This window comes from Sorex araneus, chromosome X (assembly GCF_027595985.1).
Source record: "Sorex araneus isolate mSorAra2 chromosome X, mSorAra2.pri, whole genome shotgun sequence".
NCBI lineage: Eukaryota > Metazoa > Chordata > Mammalia > Eulipotyphla > Soricidae > Sorex > Sorex araneus.
Genome location: NC_073313.1, coordinates 204610995 through 204630458, shown reverse-complemented (window position 1 = coordinate 204630458; position 19464 = coordinate 204610995). Strand labels below are relative to the sequence as shown.

At 40.9% G+C, this 19464-nt stretch overlaps 1 protein-coding gene across 1 annotated transcript in view; it reads right to left on the bottom strand.

The window, feature by feature from the left end:
• Positions 1–10091: 10091 nt before the first annotated feature.
• MYO3B (myosin IIIB) overlaps positions 10092–19464 on the bottom strand; it is a 460143-nt gene continuing 450770 nt past the window's right edge. The window contains 4 exon segments of the mRNA XM_055121066.1: positions 10092–10165; positions 14055–14201; positions 15000–15046; positions 15422–15528. Coding sequence (XP_054977041.1) covers positions 14069–14201; positions 15000–15046; positions 15422–15528 — 287 coding nt within the window. The 3' untranslated portion in view covers positions 10092–10165; positions 14055–14068.

Here is a 19464-nt window from a genome sequence, read left to right as displayed (position 1 = left end):
CACAATGTTCAAAAAAGTAAAAAATTCTTGCACAGCAAAGTTTTCCACAACCAGCTTCCTGGTTTCACCTTGAATTTATGTTCTGTGTTTGCACCAAACCAGACAGGACCCAGATCTCCCTGCTGCTTTGGCCTTATTGGGCTCTTCTAAAACACCCCTGATTGTCCTGTGGCAAACCAGGGCCCCGAGAGGAGCTGGAAGTTTTTTTTGTCTTGTTCCCACCATGGGCTAGCTGTAGAGGTAATTTCACTCTCTTACCTCTGTCCTCTGCTCTTCCCACCCAATCTTCAAGATTCTGGTTAAGGACTGATTCTTTTATCAGACAGTCTTTGTTCCCTCCTATGACCTTACTTACTCTGATATTTGCTACTCCAAATATCTATATATGAGTCCTATATCCCCTTCTATGTTGCAAACTCTTACATCAATAATGGTATTTTTTTTACTGCTTTTTCTTTGGTGCGGGGGGGCACGGGTTGGTGTTTGAGGAAACACGCAATGCCAGGGATCAAACCAGAGCACCCTACATGCAAAGTATTCACACAGACCTTTGCATTATTTCTCCAGTTCAACAATAGTATCCAGGGTCCAGAGGGATACTATAGCAGATGAGGAATTTGCCTTGCATGCACCCAATCTGGGTTTGATCCCTGGAATACCATATGGTCCCCTAAATCCTGTCAGGAGTGAACCCAGAGCACAGAACCAGAAGTAGGGCCTGAGCACTGATGGGTGTGGCCCAATTTCCTCCCTCACCGAAAGAGTAATATTTGAAAATTAGTCATGAGGCAGGGAACAAATTATTCTTAATAAAAATTTATTCCTATATTCTGAACTAAAGGGGTGATGAATGAGGGGGAGATAGCAAATGTCCAAAGGCAATAGAAATGAAGAACATAAGAACTGGTCTTTAGTAGGAAGCTTGCTATGGGGAGAAGGATGCAGATAATACAGGGAAGAGAGCATTACAAGAGGGGTGGAGAGACTCACACCACAGAGGCTAGCACACATCCAAAAGAACAAAAGCAACCGCTGTTGGAGAGGATGTGGGGAGAAAGGGACCCTTCTACACTGCTGGTGGGAATGCCGGCTAGTTCAGCCCATTTGGAAAACAATATGGACGATTCTCAAAAAACTAGAGGTTGAGCTCCCATTTGACTCAGCAATACCACTGCTAGGAATATATCCCAGAAAAGCCAAAAAGTATAGTCGAAATGACATCTGCACTTATACGTTCATTGCAGCACTGTTTACAATAGCCAGAATCTGGAAAAAACCCAAGTGCCCTAGAACAGATGACTGGTTGAAGAAACTTTGGTACATCTATACAATGGAATACTATGCAGCTGTTAGAAAGAATGAGGTCATGACGTTTGCATATAAGTGGATCAGCATGGAAAGTATCATGCTAAGTGAAATGAGTCAGAAAGAGAGAGACAGACATAGAAAGATTGCACTCATCTGTGGAATATAGAACAATAGACTATAAGACTAGCACCCAAGAATAGTAGAAATAAGTACCAGGAGGTTGTCTCCATGGCTTGGAGGCTGGTCTCTCATTCTGGGCAACTCAGAGAAGGGAACACCAAGTAAAATGTGGTTGGAGGTCATGTGGGGGAAAGATGATGCGGGCCGAATATAGACTAGAGACTGAACACAATGGCCACTCAACACCTTTATTGCAAACCACAACACCTAATCAGAGAGAGAGAACAAAAGGGAATACCCTGCCATAGTGGCAGTGTGGGGTGGGGGGAGACGGGACTGGGGAGGGGGGGAGGGATGTTGGGTTTATTGGTGGTGGAGAATGGGCACTGGTGAAGGGATGGGTTATCAAACTTTGTAAGGGAGAAACATGAGCACAAAAATGTATAAATCTGTAACTGTACCCTCATGTTGACTCACTAATTAAAAAGAAACTATTAATTTAAAAAAATAAAATATGATCAACTGGTCAAAATAAAAACTAAAAAAAATGAAACTTTGGTACATCTACACAATGGAATACTATACAGCTGTTAGAAAAGATGAAGTCAAGAAATTTGCATATAAGTGGATCAACATGTAAAGTATCATGTTGAATGGAAAGTATCATGTTGAGTGAAATGAGTCAGAAAGAAAGAGACAGACATAGAAAGATTGCACTCATATGTGGAATATAATGTAACTGAGAGGTACAAGTTGGCAATGATGCAACTTCTGGCAGATATCTCTCTGGACTTAGTTACTAAAATACTAAAATACAGAAACTCAAAACCGAGAGGCCGCTAAGTGTGGTCACTCGACCTCATACCTCTTCATTCTCAGCAATGGAAAACAAATTATCTAATGCTTCCTTTTCAGCAGGTCCGACTTTAGGGGAGAGACTCTCCAAACAATAATAGTGAGTTTTGTTGAAATATTGAATGCAATCAAAGTGAAAGTAAAGTGAAATTTATTAGTTACACAGGCGGGGGGGCTAAGGGTGGGGGGGCTAGGGGCATGGGGGAGGCTAGGGGTGTGGGGGTGCGGGGTGGAGCTATACTGGGATTCTTGGTGGTGGAATATGTGCACTGGTGAAGGGATGGGTGTTCGAGCATTGTATAACTGAGACTTAAACCTGAAAACTTTGTAACTTTCCACATGGTGACTCAATAAAAAATTAAAAAAAAAACAAGAGGGGTGGAGAGAAATGGTCAAAGGGAGAAAGAAGGGGTGCTGAAAGGTGATAAAGTGTTATGTATGAAACACTTTATCAGTACTACAGTGCGAACAATTTATTTAAAAAATGTGAAATTAGAGAGGCAGGTGGTGGGTGAGAGAGAAACTGGGGACACTAGTGGAGGGATGTAAACACTGGTGAAGGGAGTGGTGCTGGAACATTGTATTCCTGAAACCCAATCATAAATAACTTTGTATTTTGTGATGACTAAATAATTTCTTAAAAAAAGGTAAATAATATGTGAACCATGTATCAATTATAAAAGATATTGTTGCAATAATAATCAAGGTATCAATATTTATAAATAATTTACTTAAAATAATTTTCACTAAATAACATGGAATCTATAGCAGGTATATAGTTATATCTTCTATTTCTTTTCTTTTTTTTTTTTTTGCTTTTTTGGGTCACACCCAGCGATGCACAGGGGTCACTCCTGGCTCATGCACTCAGGAATCACGCCTGGTGGTGCTCAGGGGGACCATATGGGATGCTGGGATTCGAACCTGGGTCGGCCGCGTGCAAGGCAAACCCCTACCCACTGTGCTATCACTCCAGCCCCATATCTTCTATTTCTTAAGATCTCACTAATTTTTTTTTTTTTTTTTTTTTTTGCTTTTTGAGTCACACCCGGCAATGCTCAGGGGTTACTCCTGGCTCTGCACTCAGGAATCACTCCTGGCGGTGCTCTGGGGGACCATATGGGATGCTGGGAATTGAACCAGGTCAGCAGCATGCAGGGCAAATTCCCTACCCGCTGTACTATCATTCCAGGCCCAAATCTCACTAAAATCTTATAGCAAAGAAAAACTAAAATGCATTGTATGAGTGAGACGCTGGGTCAGTCACTCATGTGGCATAAATAAAGTTAAAATAATGGAAGGGAATGGAAAGGAAGTTATCAAGGGAAGAGAATTTCAACACTTTGGGGGAAGAAAATGGACAGAAGACACGTGTTCCTAGTAATAAAGAACTGGCCTCTTTGAACTGCTTTCTCCTTGAATAATGGTGACAAATTTTAGAATATATGCTGGATAGCTAGAAAGAGAATGAAGAAATATTAAACCAAGAAGAAAGCAAAAATCTCAGAGAAAAGTTCACATCTGAGGCACTTTTATTCTAGGGGATACTTGCAGTCTGAGAAGAGGTAGCTAAGTCTAAGTAGAATGGGGTCAAGGAGATAAAATAGTCTTAAACACACACACACACACACACACACACACACACACACACATACTCCCCTCCCCCCCAACACACACTCCTTGCAAGGAGCTCCACTGTAAACCTGAAATAGGCAGAATGCTCTCATAGAAAGTGCAGGTCAATTTGAACCATCCTAGGCCCACAAGCTGGGCCGAAGAAGTCCTGATTTATTCAAGCTTGCAGAAAATTTTACTGCTTTATGGAGGAAAGGAATATTATCCCGAGCCTCAAATCATGTTTAATTTTTTTCTAATAAAATTCATGTCATAAAATGCTAACCCAGAAAGTAAAAAAATCATGAATGAGAGCCACAATATAGTAAAACTGTTAGAAACCACCTGGGACACTGGTGTTGGGAAATGTGCACTGGTGGAGGGTGGGTGTTGGAATACCGTATGACTGAAATCCAATCATGAACAGCTTTTAAGGGTCTATCTCACAGTGATTCAATAAAAAAGGAAAAAAAGAAAAAATTCTGAAAAGTAGGGAAAAAGGAAGATTACCTTAAAAGGAACATCAATTTGACTTATAGCTGATCTTTAAGCAAATACAATGAAAACTATAAGACAATGGGAAGTTCTTCATAAAGTTTTAGAGGATTTAAGTGCCACTATAGAATTTAAGACTTATCAAAAACAGACTTATGACCTTCAAGATTTCAGGTTTTGGTCCCCCAAGCACCGCTAGGAGTAATTCCTGAGTGCATGAGCCAGGAGTAGCTCCTGTGCATCGCTGTGTGTGACCAAAGAGAAAAAATAAAGAATTCAGGTTTCAGGAATTTGGGTGAAATTAGGCTATTTTGAGTTAAATGAAAACTTATAGCAGCAAAGTCACACTAAGAGAAACAATATAGTGTGCTCTTTGGGCAGAATGAAATGAATTCCAGAACAAAGGTCAGAGATATGGGATGAAATGCACTGGTGTCCCATTCATCGATTTGCTCGAGCAGGCACCATTAATGTCTCCATTGTGAGACTTATTGTTACTGTTTTTTGACAAATCCAATACACCATGGGTAGCTTGCCAGGCTCTGCCGTGTGGGTGGGATACTCTCGGTAGCTTGCCGGGCTCTCCAAGAGGGACGATGGAATCAAACCTGGGTCAGCCACCTGCAAGGCAAATGCACTGTGCTATGGCTCCAGGCCAGAGCCTTACACATAAGAGGCATATTCTCTACCACTGAACCACATTCCTAACATTGGAAGATTACACCTCATTTTTGTAGTTGTTGTTTTAGTTTTGGGTCATACCCAGCGGTGCTCAGATTTACTTCTGGCATTGTGCTTATGGATCACTCCTGTTGGGCTTGGGGGACCTTATGAGATGCCTGTAATTGAACCTGAGTTGGCCATGTGCAAAGCAAATGCCTTACCCACTGCACTATTGCTCCAGCCCCTACACACCTCATTTTAAAGTTGTACATAATACTTTGGAAAATTTGTACCCACAAAACTCCTACCTTGCACCATAGAGTACCAACAAATATGAGGTCTTGAAATCATACTGAGTTTGTTCTCTGGTCATGATAAAATAAAGGTAGAAATAAACTGGAAAGGGATAAGAAAAAAAATCCCTTGTGCAGTTCAGAATTAACATATAAACTTCCAGAAATCCCATGAGTCAAACAAGGTATGATTTGAAAATATTTAAAAACAATTTGAGGGTGTAGGATCTGGGCTACATCAAATGGTGTGTAGGGGCTACTCCTGGCTGTGTGCTCAGGGATTGTTCCTGGTCTTATTTCAGAAACTGTGTGGTGCTGGGTATCAAACCTGGATTGACTGCATGCAAGACAGGTGCCTTACCCCCTGTACTATCTCACTGGTCTTTGAAGACTATTTGGACTAAATGTAAGAATACTTGTATTGGATGAACCGAGAGCCGCGGCACGAGAAGCAGAGCCTCCGCGCCTATTGACTGTGATCCTGAGGTCTCCTAACCCATTTTGGCACCAGAGCGGATGCTTGAGCCATGCATTTTGACTGTGAACTGAGCTACAACCTCGTGCAGCCCAGGGAGGGATTTTTCTCCCTCTCCACCCCCATTTTTCTGAGCGAAAATGGCGGCAGCGGCAGCAGCCACTCGGTGAGAGCCACCCTCGAAGACCCCTCCACCAGGAGGTAGGACTTTCTTTAGTGACGTAGCCTGTAGGTGGTCCTGGGAGGGGGGGCATTCCCGGCGCGCCTTCCGCCCAGAGATGAACCAAGAGCCGTGGCACGAGAAGCAGAGCCTCCGCGCCTATTGACTGTGATCCTGAGGTCTCCTAACCCATTTTGGCACCAGAGCGGATGCTTGAGCCATGCATTTTGACTGTGAACTGAGCTAAAATATTAGAAACCCAAAAGACCCAAAAGACTCAAAGCCTTCACTCTTACCAGTGAAGAGAAATTATTAGATGTTGCCTATTCAGCAGGCCTGATTGTTGGGGAAAATTTCCAATCAATAATAGTGAGTCCTGTATGGAAATATGAAATGTACTCAATATATATACAGAATAATGGGAATATCATTAGCTACTTAGATGGGGGGTGGGGTGGGAGGGGGGTGTATTGGGGTTCTTGGTGGTGGAATGGGTGCACTGGTGAAGGGATGGTGGTTTAATCAGTATTTGACTGTGACTTAAACCTGAAAGCTTTGTATTTTTTTTTCTTGTTTTCACGGTGGTTCAATAAAATATTTCTTTAAGTAAAAAAAAATATTTGTATTTTGTTGCTAATTTCATATTTAGTAGGAAAATAATAGCTTTAATGATTATTTTGGAAAGGAAGACCTAACGTCCAAGAAAATAAAAACAAATTTTATAAAATAAATGACATGAGTTTAAGATTAGAAGTTAGTGAGTTAGAAAACAAGTAGGTAATTAAAAAATCAAAAACCATTTCCCTTAACAGTAGATACAAGGGCCAGGGGGGATTTCCCCATAGCTGGAAGACTGCTTCATGAGTGGAGAGTAGAAGGCAGATGGAATAGAGAAGGGATCACTAAGAAAATGATGACTGGAGGAACCAGTTGGGATGGGAAATGCATGCCTAAAGTAGATAATGGACCAAACATGATGACATCTCAGTGTCTGTGTTGCAAGCTATAATGCCCAAAAGTAGAGAGAGTATGGGGAATATTGTCTGCCATAGAGGCAGGGGAAAGGTGGGAAAGAGGGGGTATACCTGGGATATTGGTGGTGGGGAATGTGCACTGGTGGAGGGATGGGTGTTTGATCATTGTAAGATTGTAACCCAAACATGAAAGCTTGTAACTATCTCATTGTGATTCAATAAATTTTTTTAAAAAATTAAAAAAAAAGCCATTTCCCTTAAAAGACTAATCAAATTGGTTAACATGACAAGATTCATCAGGGTAAGGAAGAACACAAATGATCATAGTCACAAATAAACAAGAGGACCTTAGAAATTTTATAATGTTAAAAGTATTATAAGAGGTATTTTGAGTAATTCTAACCAAATTCAAAAATGTAGAATAGGGGGCTGGAGTGATAGCACAGCAGGTAGGGCGTTTGCCTTGCACGCAACCAACCTCGGTTTGATTCCAGCATCCATATGGTCCCTCGAGCATTGCCAGGAGTAATTCATGAATGCAGAGCCAGGAGTAACCCCTATGTATCGCCAGGTGTGGCCCCCAAAAGAAAAGCAAAACAAACAAACAAACAAACAGAAAACCCCAAAGAAGTGTAGAATAAAGGTGGAACTGGAGAAATATTACTGTATGTAGGACATTTGCTTTGCATGCAGCTGACCTGGTTCAATCCCCAGCACCCCATATGGTCCCCTGAGCACTGTCAGGAGTAATTTCTGAGTGCAGATCCATGTGCATTGTCACATGTGCCCACCCCCTCCTCCATCCCAAATAAAACCTAACACACGGTTTCTGAGCACCACCTGGAGGCCCCCAGCACTGCCTAGGAGATCATTCCCTCACAAACAAAACAGAACTTTTTCAGAGAAAGGCAAATTAGGACATTAAGATTTTTAAATTTTCCATGTCATTCACAAGGACCACAGATACAGGACAGAGAGATAACACAGGGGTTAAAAAGCTGGTCTTGCACACAGTTGACTTGGGTTTGATTCCTAGCGCCATATATTGTCCCCTGAGTCCCATAAGGAGTGATCCCTGAGCACAGAGCCAGGAGCAACCCCTGAGTACTGCCAAGTGTGACCCCAAACCAACAAAACAAAGACACCTTCCCGATGATTAAAAAAAAACTCCCACAATGTTTTTCAGAAGTTGAACATTTTATTCTGTAAGAGGCAAAAAGTCTAGGTTAATTCAAGGTCACTTGAGGAAGAGAAACAATATTAGAAGACTTTCTCTGCTGTATATAAAGGCTGATTACAAAGATAGGGTATTTCAGACAAGGGAAACCAATAGATTAGTGGTACAGAACAAACAATCGAACACAGGCCCACAAACCTTTGATTGATCTAAGTAGAGCAATAGAAAGAGGATTGCAGTTTCATTAAATGGGGCTGAGATCACTGAATATCCACATAGAAAACACAAACATTAACTTTTACCGCATTAATTCTGGGTGGGTTGAAGACCTAAATGTGAAATTAAAAAAAAAAAAAAAAGAAAACCAAACCTTTTACAGAGGATTCTAAGGCAAAATATCTTTAGGACCTTGGAGTTTCTTAACCGGACATTTGAAAAACAACTGAGGTACATGCCTTGCATATGCAAGGCCCCAACTTCTCTCTCTGGCACTGCAGAGTCCCTCATGCTCAACTGGACTGAGTATTCCCAGCTCGAGTTAGTCCCCAGGTTCCACAGCACAGCTAAGGAGGCCACCCCTCTCTTCCCAAAACATGAATTCAAAAGTAAAGGAGGGCCAGAGAGATAGTACAACAGGTAGAGCACTTGCCTTGCATGCGCCCAACCAGGATTCCACCCCTCGCATCCCATATGGCACCCTGAGCTTGCCAGGAGTGATTCCGGAGTTCAGAGGTAGGAGTTACCTCTGAGCACTTCTGGGTGTGGCTCCAAAACAGACACAAACAAAAAGAGGGGAGGTATTGAAAGTCGTACTATGCTAATTGTATACTATTTTTCCCTCAAGAGGACCTATAAGAGATTGCCTTATCCACCTAAAGGGGAATATATTTGCAACACATATAGCTAACACTATATATAAATGTCTTCAAATTAAAAGGAAAAAGTAAACTCAATTAACAATGGGCATACTACAAAAGAAGATATTTAAACTGTCCACTAATCACATAAAATGTGTGCAATATCATTATTAATCAGCAACATATTAGTTATAATCTCAGATAAATGCTACTATATATCATCAGAGTACCAACATGCAGAAGGCCAATAACAGCAAGATTTGAGGATGTAGAAGAGTGGGAGTTTTCTTTTATCTCTGGTGTAGTGAAATTGGTACAGTCACTTTGGAAAACATCTTTGTTAAAGTGAAGAGATGTGCCCCATTGGACCCTACAATTCTAATCTTAAATAGATGGTTAGCAAAAATGTATGTACATACACTGAGACATATGCCATCTTTATGGTGAGTTCCAAAATAGCCTCAAATTTGCAATAATTCATTTATGTCCATCAAAAGTAGGACAGTCAAATAAATTATGACATAGCCCTATTTGGAATTTACACAGACATGAAAATGAATGGAGCACATTTACCTTTAAAACATAGATGCATCTCACAAATAGTGTTGAAAAAAAGAAGCAAGACCCCAAAGCTACATAAGACATGACTTCAATTATATAAACCTGACAAATCCTAATAAAAAGAGGCACACTACAACTATAATGTCTAGAAATGCATCATAATGATAAGGAAATCAAGAAAGTATTTTCCACGCAAACCAAAAGAATTCTTATCCTTAGGGAGGTGGTGGGAGAGTTGGGATTAGGAAGGAACATGATAGAATGTCTTGTGTTCTGACCATGTTCTGTTCTTAATTTACAGGGATGGTACCTTTACTTTCTGATAAGTGAGTGACATCTTTTTGTGTCTCCTTCTGTATATGTATTATATTTAAAAATTAAGCTCTAAAATAATGGAAGGAGGCATACATGCAGATGTATCAGACAGAAAAAATGAAAACAAAACCCCCAGCAGCTCAGAGAAGAACAAAAAGGTTTGCAGTGGAGTTTGAATATATTGTTCTTGTCTCAGAATTAATTCTATTTTATCCAGGGTCAGTTTCTCTATTTGTCTTCTCATTATCTTTCAGCTTGTTGGTTTTCTTCATGTCAGGAGCCCTCATAGAGATAATATCTAAAGTCAATGACACAAAAATAAGTTTTTATATAATTAAGTTTAAAAGGTAATCAACAAAATTTGAAACACAAATATAAACACTGGAAGAAGTAAGAGAAAGGGAAGATTAAGTATCAATCCATGCAGAGCTTCATATTTTATGACTTCTTAGTCATAAAATATGAAGAAGTTAGAGAAGAACTTAGAGTTCTCAATAAGTTAGAGAAGCAAACTATTTAGATATATGACAGAAATCATTTTTAAAATTTTGATTTTGATTCTCAGTACCCAAGACATAAAAAATTTGAAAGAATTAAAAATCATTGTTTCTGGTGGAAGGGACCAAGGTAAGGCATAGAAGACAGCTTTCCATTATAAACTCTCTGAAATATCTTTTTTTTTTTTTGCTTTTTGGGTCACACCCGGCGATGCACAGGGGTTACTCCTGGTTCTACACTCAGGAATTACTCCTGGCGGTGCTCAGGGGACCATATGGGATGCTGGGATTCGAATCCGGGTCGGCCGAGTGCAAGGCAAACGCCCTACCCGCTGTGCTATCGCTCCAGCCCCTCTGAAATATCTTTTTTGTCTTGTTTTTTTCCATACATATATTGTCACTGTCACTGTCACCCCATTGCTCATCGATTTGCTCGAGCAGGCACCAGTAATGTCTCCATTGAGAGACTTGTTACTGTTTTTGGCATATTGAATACACCACAGGTAGCTTGCCAGGCTCTGCCATGCGGGCGAGATATTCTTGGTAGCTTGCTGGGCTCTCCGAGAGGGGCAGAGGCATCGAACCTAGGTAGGCCGTGTACAAGGCAAACACTCTACCCGCTGTGCTGCCGCTCCAGTCCCATATGCATATTACTCTGTTAAATCTAATAAGACATATAGGAAATTCTAAACTGTATCATTCTTCTACACTTAAAAATTTGTCTTGGGGAATTGGAGAGACAGTATAATGGGTAGGGCAATTCCTTGCACATGGCAAACCCACCATCCCATACACTTCACTGAGCACTGCCAGGAGTGATCCCTGAGTACAGAGACAAGAGTAAGACCTGAGCACTAGAGTATGGCCCCCAAACCCAAACCAAAAAAGAATGCTGTGAACTTTGCATTTCTGGTCTTATGACTATAATAATATCTATGGGTGAGCAAATAGTTCAAGTCATAAGAGCTCAGTTCTATTTTGTGTAAGACCTTGAGTTCGATCCTTGGTAGCACATGTGCTGCCTAACATGGACCTATTAAAAAAAGAAAAAATCTGTAGACAATCTTAGCTGTGCTATAGCTGATAGCCAACACCATTTCTAAAGTAATGTGTTTAGCAATGACTAATTAGTGCTTACTTTATGATTTATGACTTATAATTACCTCTATTTCCTGTTGAGGAGTATTTATATATTTTAATTAGAAGGATTGCAGATTTAAGTTACATTGCACAAATGAAGTTATAGACATCTTATTCGAAAATTAGAAAATCAATCAATAGTACCAAGAGTAGATGAATCAATAAAAAAAGCAAAATTTCCCCTATTATATGTTTGTATAATATAATAATGTTTAAAGCCCCATATTTATGTGTTATTATTTTTGGTTTTTGGGCAGCAGCCAATCATGTTCAGGTTGAGATATTATTCTTTAAACAACAAAACAAAAATTATTTTGTGTTTTTTCTGCTCTACCTGCATACCATACAAATGTTGCTTTCAAGGAAAAGTTCTGAGGGAAAAAAATCAAGACTACTTTTTAGAAAGTAAAATTCCACTATTAGCTAGATTTTTTTGGGTAAAATTATAACTTATAAAAAATTTAAGTTAATTATTTATGCTTATAAAATGCTTATTAGAAGTCTTTCCTTGAAAATCCTGATAACATTATTTTTTCTAACTTATTCAGCTTTTCTCTAAATCTTGGTACTCTCATGCTTGCTATTTACCAAGAATTTTTTTTGGGGTCACACCTGGCGACACTCCTGGCTCATGCACTCAGGAATTACTCCTGGCAGAGCTCGGGGGACCATATGGAATGCTGGGAATTGAACCCGGGTCTGCTGAGTTCAAGGTAAATGCCCTACCTGCTGTGCTATCACTCCAGCCCCTCTACCAAGAATTTTAAATTAAGAAAAAGTTTGAGAACATTTGTTTTACAGAAAGAGTTTCAGAGGATTTTTTTTTCTTTTGGGGTTACACCCAGTGATGCTCAGGAGTTACTTCTGGCTCTGCACTCAGGAATTACTGCTGGAGGAGGTTGGGGGACAATATGGGATGCAGGGAATCAAATGCAAGGCAAATGCTCCACATGCTGTACTATTGCTCCAGCCCCTACATAGGATTATTTTTAAACATCATATAATAATATCACTTCTATATTTTTGCAGAGTAATTGCTCAAAAAACATGCAGTGTTGGGACTAGAGAGATAGTACAATCAGTTAAGGCACTTCCCTTGCATGTAGCTGACCTGGGATTGATTCCTGGCACCCATATGGTCTCCCAAGCTCTGCTAGGAGTGATCCCCAAGTGCAAGCCAGGAGTAAGTCCTGAGTATTTCCAAGTGTGGCTCACAAACAAAAATAAAACAAATAACATTGACTCACTTTGATGATCATAATTAATATGTGATATAGCATTACTACAAGAGGACTCACCCAAACTTGGGTGAGAACCAAGAGCTTATAGCATAAGAAAACATGACCAAGGGTCAAAGAGTACTGGAGAAAGGCACTTGTCTTGCATGCAGCCAACCCTGGTCAATTTTTGGCACCACATATGGTGCCCAAAGCACCACCAGGAGTGACCCCTGAACAGAGCCAAGAGTAAACCTTTAGTACTCCCAAGAGTGGCTCAACCCTCCTACCTTCTCCCAAAATAAAGAAAAGTGACTCATCGTATAGAAAATACACTTCAAGTTCCTTTCCTGGCAGGTGTGCCTGCATAGTTAAATGCAGATGCCTCAGTAATTCAAGGGCAGTGTTCACTGAGCATCCTCTCAGTGCCAGGCCCTTTGCTAGGCTCTGTGCTCGCAAAGACTGACCACACAGGACGCTCCTTCTCCTAACATTCACCATTCACCTAGCAGACAGCTGAGCAGAGATGGAATACTTGTAAGCTGCACAGATTCTGACAGGTCCAAATATTTTTGCTCTCTCATTCCTTTCTTTCATTAGAAAAAAAATCTTGAGGTCCTGGGGATCAAACTCAGAGCCTTACATATGTGAGGTATGTGCTTTGTTTGCCACTGAGGTGCATTCCTAGCCCCTCTCCCTCTTTTTTTCCTGCCAGGGTTATGGGGGTGATAGAAATAGAGGCAAGAACTTTACCATCATAGTAATTGTTAGGAGAAGAGTTCAGCTGCTTATCAGAAAGATTTTGGCTTTGTCTCACAGACACAAACTATTACCCTGGTCCAGGAGGCCTAAGCACATCTCTTTGAGTACCTCCTCTCCTCTGCCTTGGGGAGAGAAGGGCAGAATAGAAGGACCAGCAAAAGGGTGAGGAGGGTGTTGAAGGGAAGTGGGGAGGCACTATTGGATCCTTAAAGTGCAGATTTCGAATAGATTGAGTTGGCGGGAAAAATCACACCTTCATTGCCCACACTTGGCTTCTGGGAAAATGGTCTAGGACCCACTGAGATGCAGATGCATGAATGACAGTTCATACTACAGTGGGGATTGATTCAGTGTCCCACAGGGAACCCTGGAATGAAAAAAGGAAAATTTTCCCCATTGAGGCTGCAGAGCAGATGTGGGTATCAGGATGAAAATAACAGATAATGATTAGGAAGCAGAATGTTGCTTAGAAAGGTTAAAGCAAACACTAGATTCCAAAGGAACTGACCCCATAACTGCAATTTCTGATTAAAGAACAATCAGTTCATAACCATCATTTTCCTACCCTCACCAGAATGAATCTACTCAGAGCTGAGCAAAAGGTGCTCCTTTTGAGGATGAGGGAAAAAAGAATGGGTGGGCAGAGCTGTCTTCCTCTGGGTCCACAGGTGACAAAGATTTGTAATACTCATCTTCGCCATCAAGCACTTTAATTTGGCTGCAACAAAGAAAAGAGTTTGGACATTAAAAAAGTAACATGTCCCTTCTCATATGGGGCAGCTGAAGTCCTTGAAGAACTGTGGACAGGGAGGGGCATAGTTCCATGAAGGAAGGACAGCAGAGGGACATTCTGTGTCTCCCAACCCAGAGGAACTGCGTTCTGATCCAGTCTTTCACCTCTGGGCAACACCCTGATAGTGAGCCCAATTCTAAGGTACCTGAAAGTTGCAATTATAATTAATGTAACTTGATCTACGTGAATTATTGTGTCTGTCTTTTTCTAGTTCTCTCTAGATGAGCAGGTTTCTCTCTTCACCTGCGCCAATTCCCAAACTTGTGCTATTTAGTTACCTGTGTTATACCTATTATCAACTGAGATGCTAACAATCAAATGAGCCACAAACCTCTAGGATCCTCTATCTAACCATCAAGGGGACAATGTTCCTTTGTGCACTTATTAAGGCCCAGGGATATGACTGGAGTGGTCTATTTGCACTATCAGAGTGTTTTTTTATTTGCAGGGCAGTGTTCTATAATCCCCTGCTCACCTCCAATTGTGAAAAATATATAGTTCCCTAGGATAATCATGAGAAGAAACGTTTGCCTCTGGGTGACAATTTTAGAGAGAATAAATTCAAGTTTATATATTGTTACTGTGAAAAGCAGTTTCTAGTAAGTGGCAATATCTCCACTGCTTTCTTTTAGAAGCTTCTCTGGAAAGTTTTGCATTTTCTGTAATATCACAAAGGACCCCTTCTGTTTACAGTTGCTTAGAACTAAGAAGACAGATATTTACCCAAGTTTTCTTGGCTTCCTCTTGCTCCCTTGATATTCTAGAGCTCCCTGTGGAGAGGGCCAAGAACACACAGTCAAAGCAAAGCAGCAAGTCGTTAATTTTTAATTCAAAGTGATTTTGTGTTGAATGCAAGCAGATGCTGATAATATCAGAAGTCACAGCATAATTTTTTTGATCAAAGGGCTCAAGTGAGCCTGATGAAGCATGCATCTTGCTCGTCTTTGATAAACCACATCAATTATTCACCGTGAAGGCAGACATCCTGACATGAAAGCAACAGATAAAGAGCCTAAGCACATGTTCAGGACGGCGCACAGAAGAGAGTGGGGGTGGGGCTGGCGGGGCTGGAACAGGTATTAATAACAGAATTATTAACTGGAAACAAAGCCAGGGAAGCAGTTTTATGGCCACTTTGAACTCACATTTAGCTGGTTATAGTACATGGTGTCCTCGGGGCTACTCAACATTTTGGGCTGCTGACATCTTCGGCGGGATGTTCGCTGCTTCTGTGCAAGGCTCTGTTCGGAACCTGAAACGAGAGAGCAACACTTTTCACCCATCTGGAGTGTGGGGAAGACTGAGTGAACAATCATTCTTTGCACAAAGACTTGGAGGCTATGTCCCATCTGAATCGGCAACTGGGAGTTAATAGGAGGGGGAAAAGTCATCTTACAATAGGAAGCACTGAGGGGACACAAGGGCCATTGTTTGTAACTTTGCCTTCAACTTAAAAAAAATAATGAATGCCGGAGTGATAGTCCAGTGGGTAGGTGCTTGCCTTGCATGTGACCAACTTGGGTTCGATCCCCAGCATCTCTTATGGCCCCCTGAGATACGCCAGGAGTAATATCTGAGTGCAGAGTCAGGAGTAACCCCCGGCTATCTTCAGGTGTGTCACGCCCCTGCCCCCCCCCCAAAAAAAATTGAATCAGCAAAGAAAAAGGAAACACATTGGTCTGTCTATACCCTGGAGGTAGAGGTTGATGGTGAGGCTTTGTGGAAGCTTATGCCCTGGCATGAGAGGCAGCAATGACCCCAGAGAGTTTGCAGCATGTCCTAGAGCGAGAGCTCTCAGACATCTGGAGCACACACTCTCTTGGGTAGATGAGAAGAAACCTTTTGGGGTTTTACTGATCTGCTTTGAACAATGCCACTGAACCATGCAATCTTTGGAGATGGTGGAAAAGGAATGGGAAGGATGAGTGCATGATTTCACGCAGCAGCCTCTCTTCCAGTCCTGATTTTAGAACCCTGGACCAAGAGTGCCCTGGAGATGAAGAAACATGTGTCCACTGATGTCATGATTCATTTGTCCTTCCATGCAAATGATTTTCACAGAGCCTGATGCTCATTTGGTACCATATTGAATAAGGATTCAGCAGTTTGAATGTGACACTATATATATATATATATATATATACATATATACACACACACACCTGCTATAGAATATTACTTAGGAATGTTATAGCCCAGAGGACAGGTCACTTTCCTGCATTAAGGTGCATCCTAAATTATCAAAACATCAGAGGTTTGTATTTGGAATTGTAATTTGGCTTCACTAGAGATTCTTACTCTGTGTATTTACTTATTTAATCTTGGGTTCTCCCAAGCTGTGCAGATACTTGGTCAGTTGGGCTGGATGGGTCTATGCTTGGGCCCTGGATGTGATGCTGCAAGACCACACTCTTGCTCAGGGAACAACAATTGTGCTGGTCAATCGAACTCAGACCTCTAGCCCTTGAGACATGTCCCCTGCTTAAATCTTAAATTCTTATGATTTATGAAAATTCCAGAAAAATCTTTTAAAAAGTAAGGACAAGGACAGATCATGGTGTTCAGTGACTTACTTAGCTTCCTAAGTATGTGATTTAGCATTTAAAAAATTTTTTTTAATTAGGACATACCTATGTTTGAACTAGACTATGACTTAATCTTTTTTTTAAAATTTTAAAAATTTTATTGAATCACCATGAGATAGTTACAAGCTTTCATGTTTGGGTTACACTCTCACAATGATCAAACACCCATCCCTCCACCAGTGCACATTCCCCACCACCAGTATCCCGGGTATACCCCCCTTTCCCACCCTCCTCCTGCCTCTAAGGCAGACAATATTCCCTGTACTCTCTACTTTTTGGCATTATAGCTTGCAACACAGACATTGAGAGGTCATCATGTTTGGTCCATTATCTACTTTCGGCATGCATCTCCCATCCCAACTGGTTCCTCCAGCCATCATTTTCTTAGTGATCCCTTCTCTATTCTATCTGCCTTCTCCCTCCACCGCTGCCCCCATGAAGCAGTCTTCCAGCTATGGGGAAATCCCCCTGACCCTTGTATCTACCGTCCTTGGGTGTCAGCCTCATGTGATGCTATCCTACACTTCACAAATGAGTGCAGTCCTTCTATGTCTGTCCCTCTCTTTCTGACTCATTTCACTTAGCATGATACTCTCCATGTGTATCCATTTATAAGCAAATTTCATGACTTCATCTCTCCTAACAGCTGCATAGTATTCCATTGTGTAGATGTACCAAAATTTTTTTAACCAGTCATCTGTTCTAGGGCACTTGGGTTGTTTCCAGATTTTGGCTATTGTGAACAGGGCTGCAATAAATATATAGGTACAGATGTCATTTCTACTGTGCTCTTTTGCCTCCTCGGGATATATTCCCAGAAGTGGCATTGTGGGGTCATATGGAAGCTCAATTTCTAGTTTTTGAAGGACTGTCCATATTGTTTTCCAGAAAGGCTGGACCAGTTGGCATCCTACCAACAGTGAAGGAGCGTCCCTTTTCCCCCACATCCACGCCAGCACTGGTTGCTAAGCTTCTGCACTTCAAAAGAAACAGTGACCAAAATACAGAAAGTGCCCACAGAATGGGAAAGGATATTTACCCAATACCCATCTGATAAAGGATTAATATCCAGAATATACAAGGTACTTATAGAATTGCATAAGAAAAAAACCTCAAACCCCATCAAAAAATGGGGAGAAGAAATGAACAGAAGTTTCCTCAAAAAAGAAATACAAATGGCTCAAAGGCACATGAAAAAGTGCTCCACATCACTAATGCAATGTGGGAGATGCAAATCAAAACAACAATGAGATATCATCTTACACCACAGAGACTGGCACACATTCAAAAGATCTCTTTCATTTTTTTGCTGTTTTTTGAACTGTACCTGGCAATTCTCAGAGTTGCTTCTGGCTCTCTGCTCAAGGGTCACTCCTAACCCTGTGCTCAGGGAACCATGTGCAGTGACAGGAATGGAACCAGGTCTTGCATATGAATACAAGACAAGTGCTTTAACTCTCATGACAGCCCATGACCCGGGTTCAATTCCTGGCACTGCGAATGACTCCCTGAGCATTTTTAGGTGTTATCTTTGACCACAGAGCCTGGAATAGCTCCTGAGCACCACCAAGTGTGACCCAATTTCACCACTCCCCAAATAAAAAAAGGAAGGTTTAAGTAAAAGTTTCATTAAAAATTATCATCTACTATAGCAAAATATTGTTGCTTGTAGAGTGTCCAGTAACCTTAGACAGCCATCCCTACATCTCCTGGCTCTCTGTCTGGAGATAGGGCTCTAGCCTCTTGTGCTGGCATCGTTCTGAGTATGAGGAATCCAAAACCTAAGAACACTCTTCTATAGAGAATCAACACACCTAACTTGTGCTTCTTTTTCTTTTTTTTTTTTTTTTTTGGCTTTTTGGGTCACACCCGTCGATGCACAGAGGTTACTCCTGGCTCTGCATTCAGGAATTACCCCTGACGGTCTCAGGGTACCAGATGGGATGCTGGGAATCGAACCCAGGTCAGCCACGTGCAAGGCAAACGCCCTCCTGCTGTGATATTGCTCCAGCCCCCTAACTTGTGCTTCTTATGTGAAGTTCATGTTCTATAATGTGGTAGAATAGGAGCTTATGAGGCTCACTTGTATTATTTCCTTTCCAATGTATACATCAGTGAATAGCAGTATCCAAAGTTAAAGCTATTGGTGTAAACATGCTTTGGAGATTGGACATGGACTTTCTAATATTAAAGGAATTCCAGTCTTGGTAATGAAAAATACTGATCTTGAACAGGTTGAGATAAGCTCAAGCTGATCATAATTCATTTGAACTTTTTACAGTATTTACACTTAGCCAAAGACTTTCATTTAAATTCTTCACTGGAAATGCTTAATGTTAGATGTGGTTCCCAACTTGTAATCTTGAATTAGTGTTCTTCTGGTACTTAGGAGGATTTACATTGATGGATACAATTTCCCAACTATGTCATTTCTCTCATTAAATAAAAAAATATATGTATAATGATATGGTATCTATACTACAACTAGAATTTGGTACAAGATGGTATTTATTTGATTTAGCACCAAACTTTAATTTTTCATTATTTTAATGTTAATATCTCTATATCTTATAATGTTTGGAACAGAATGTTATTGTTTCCAA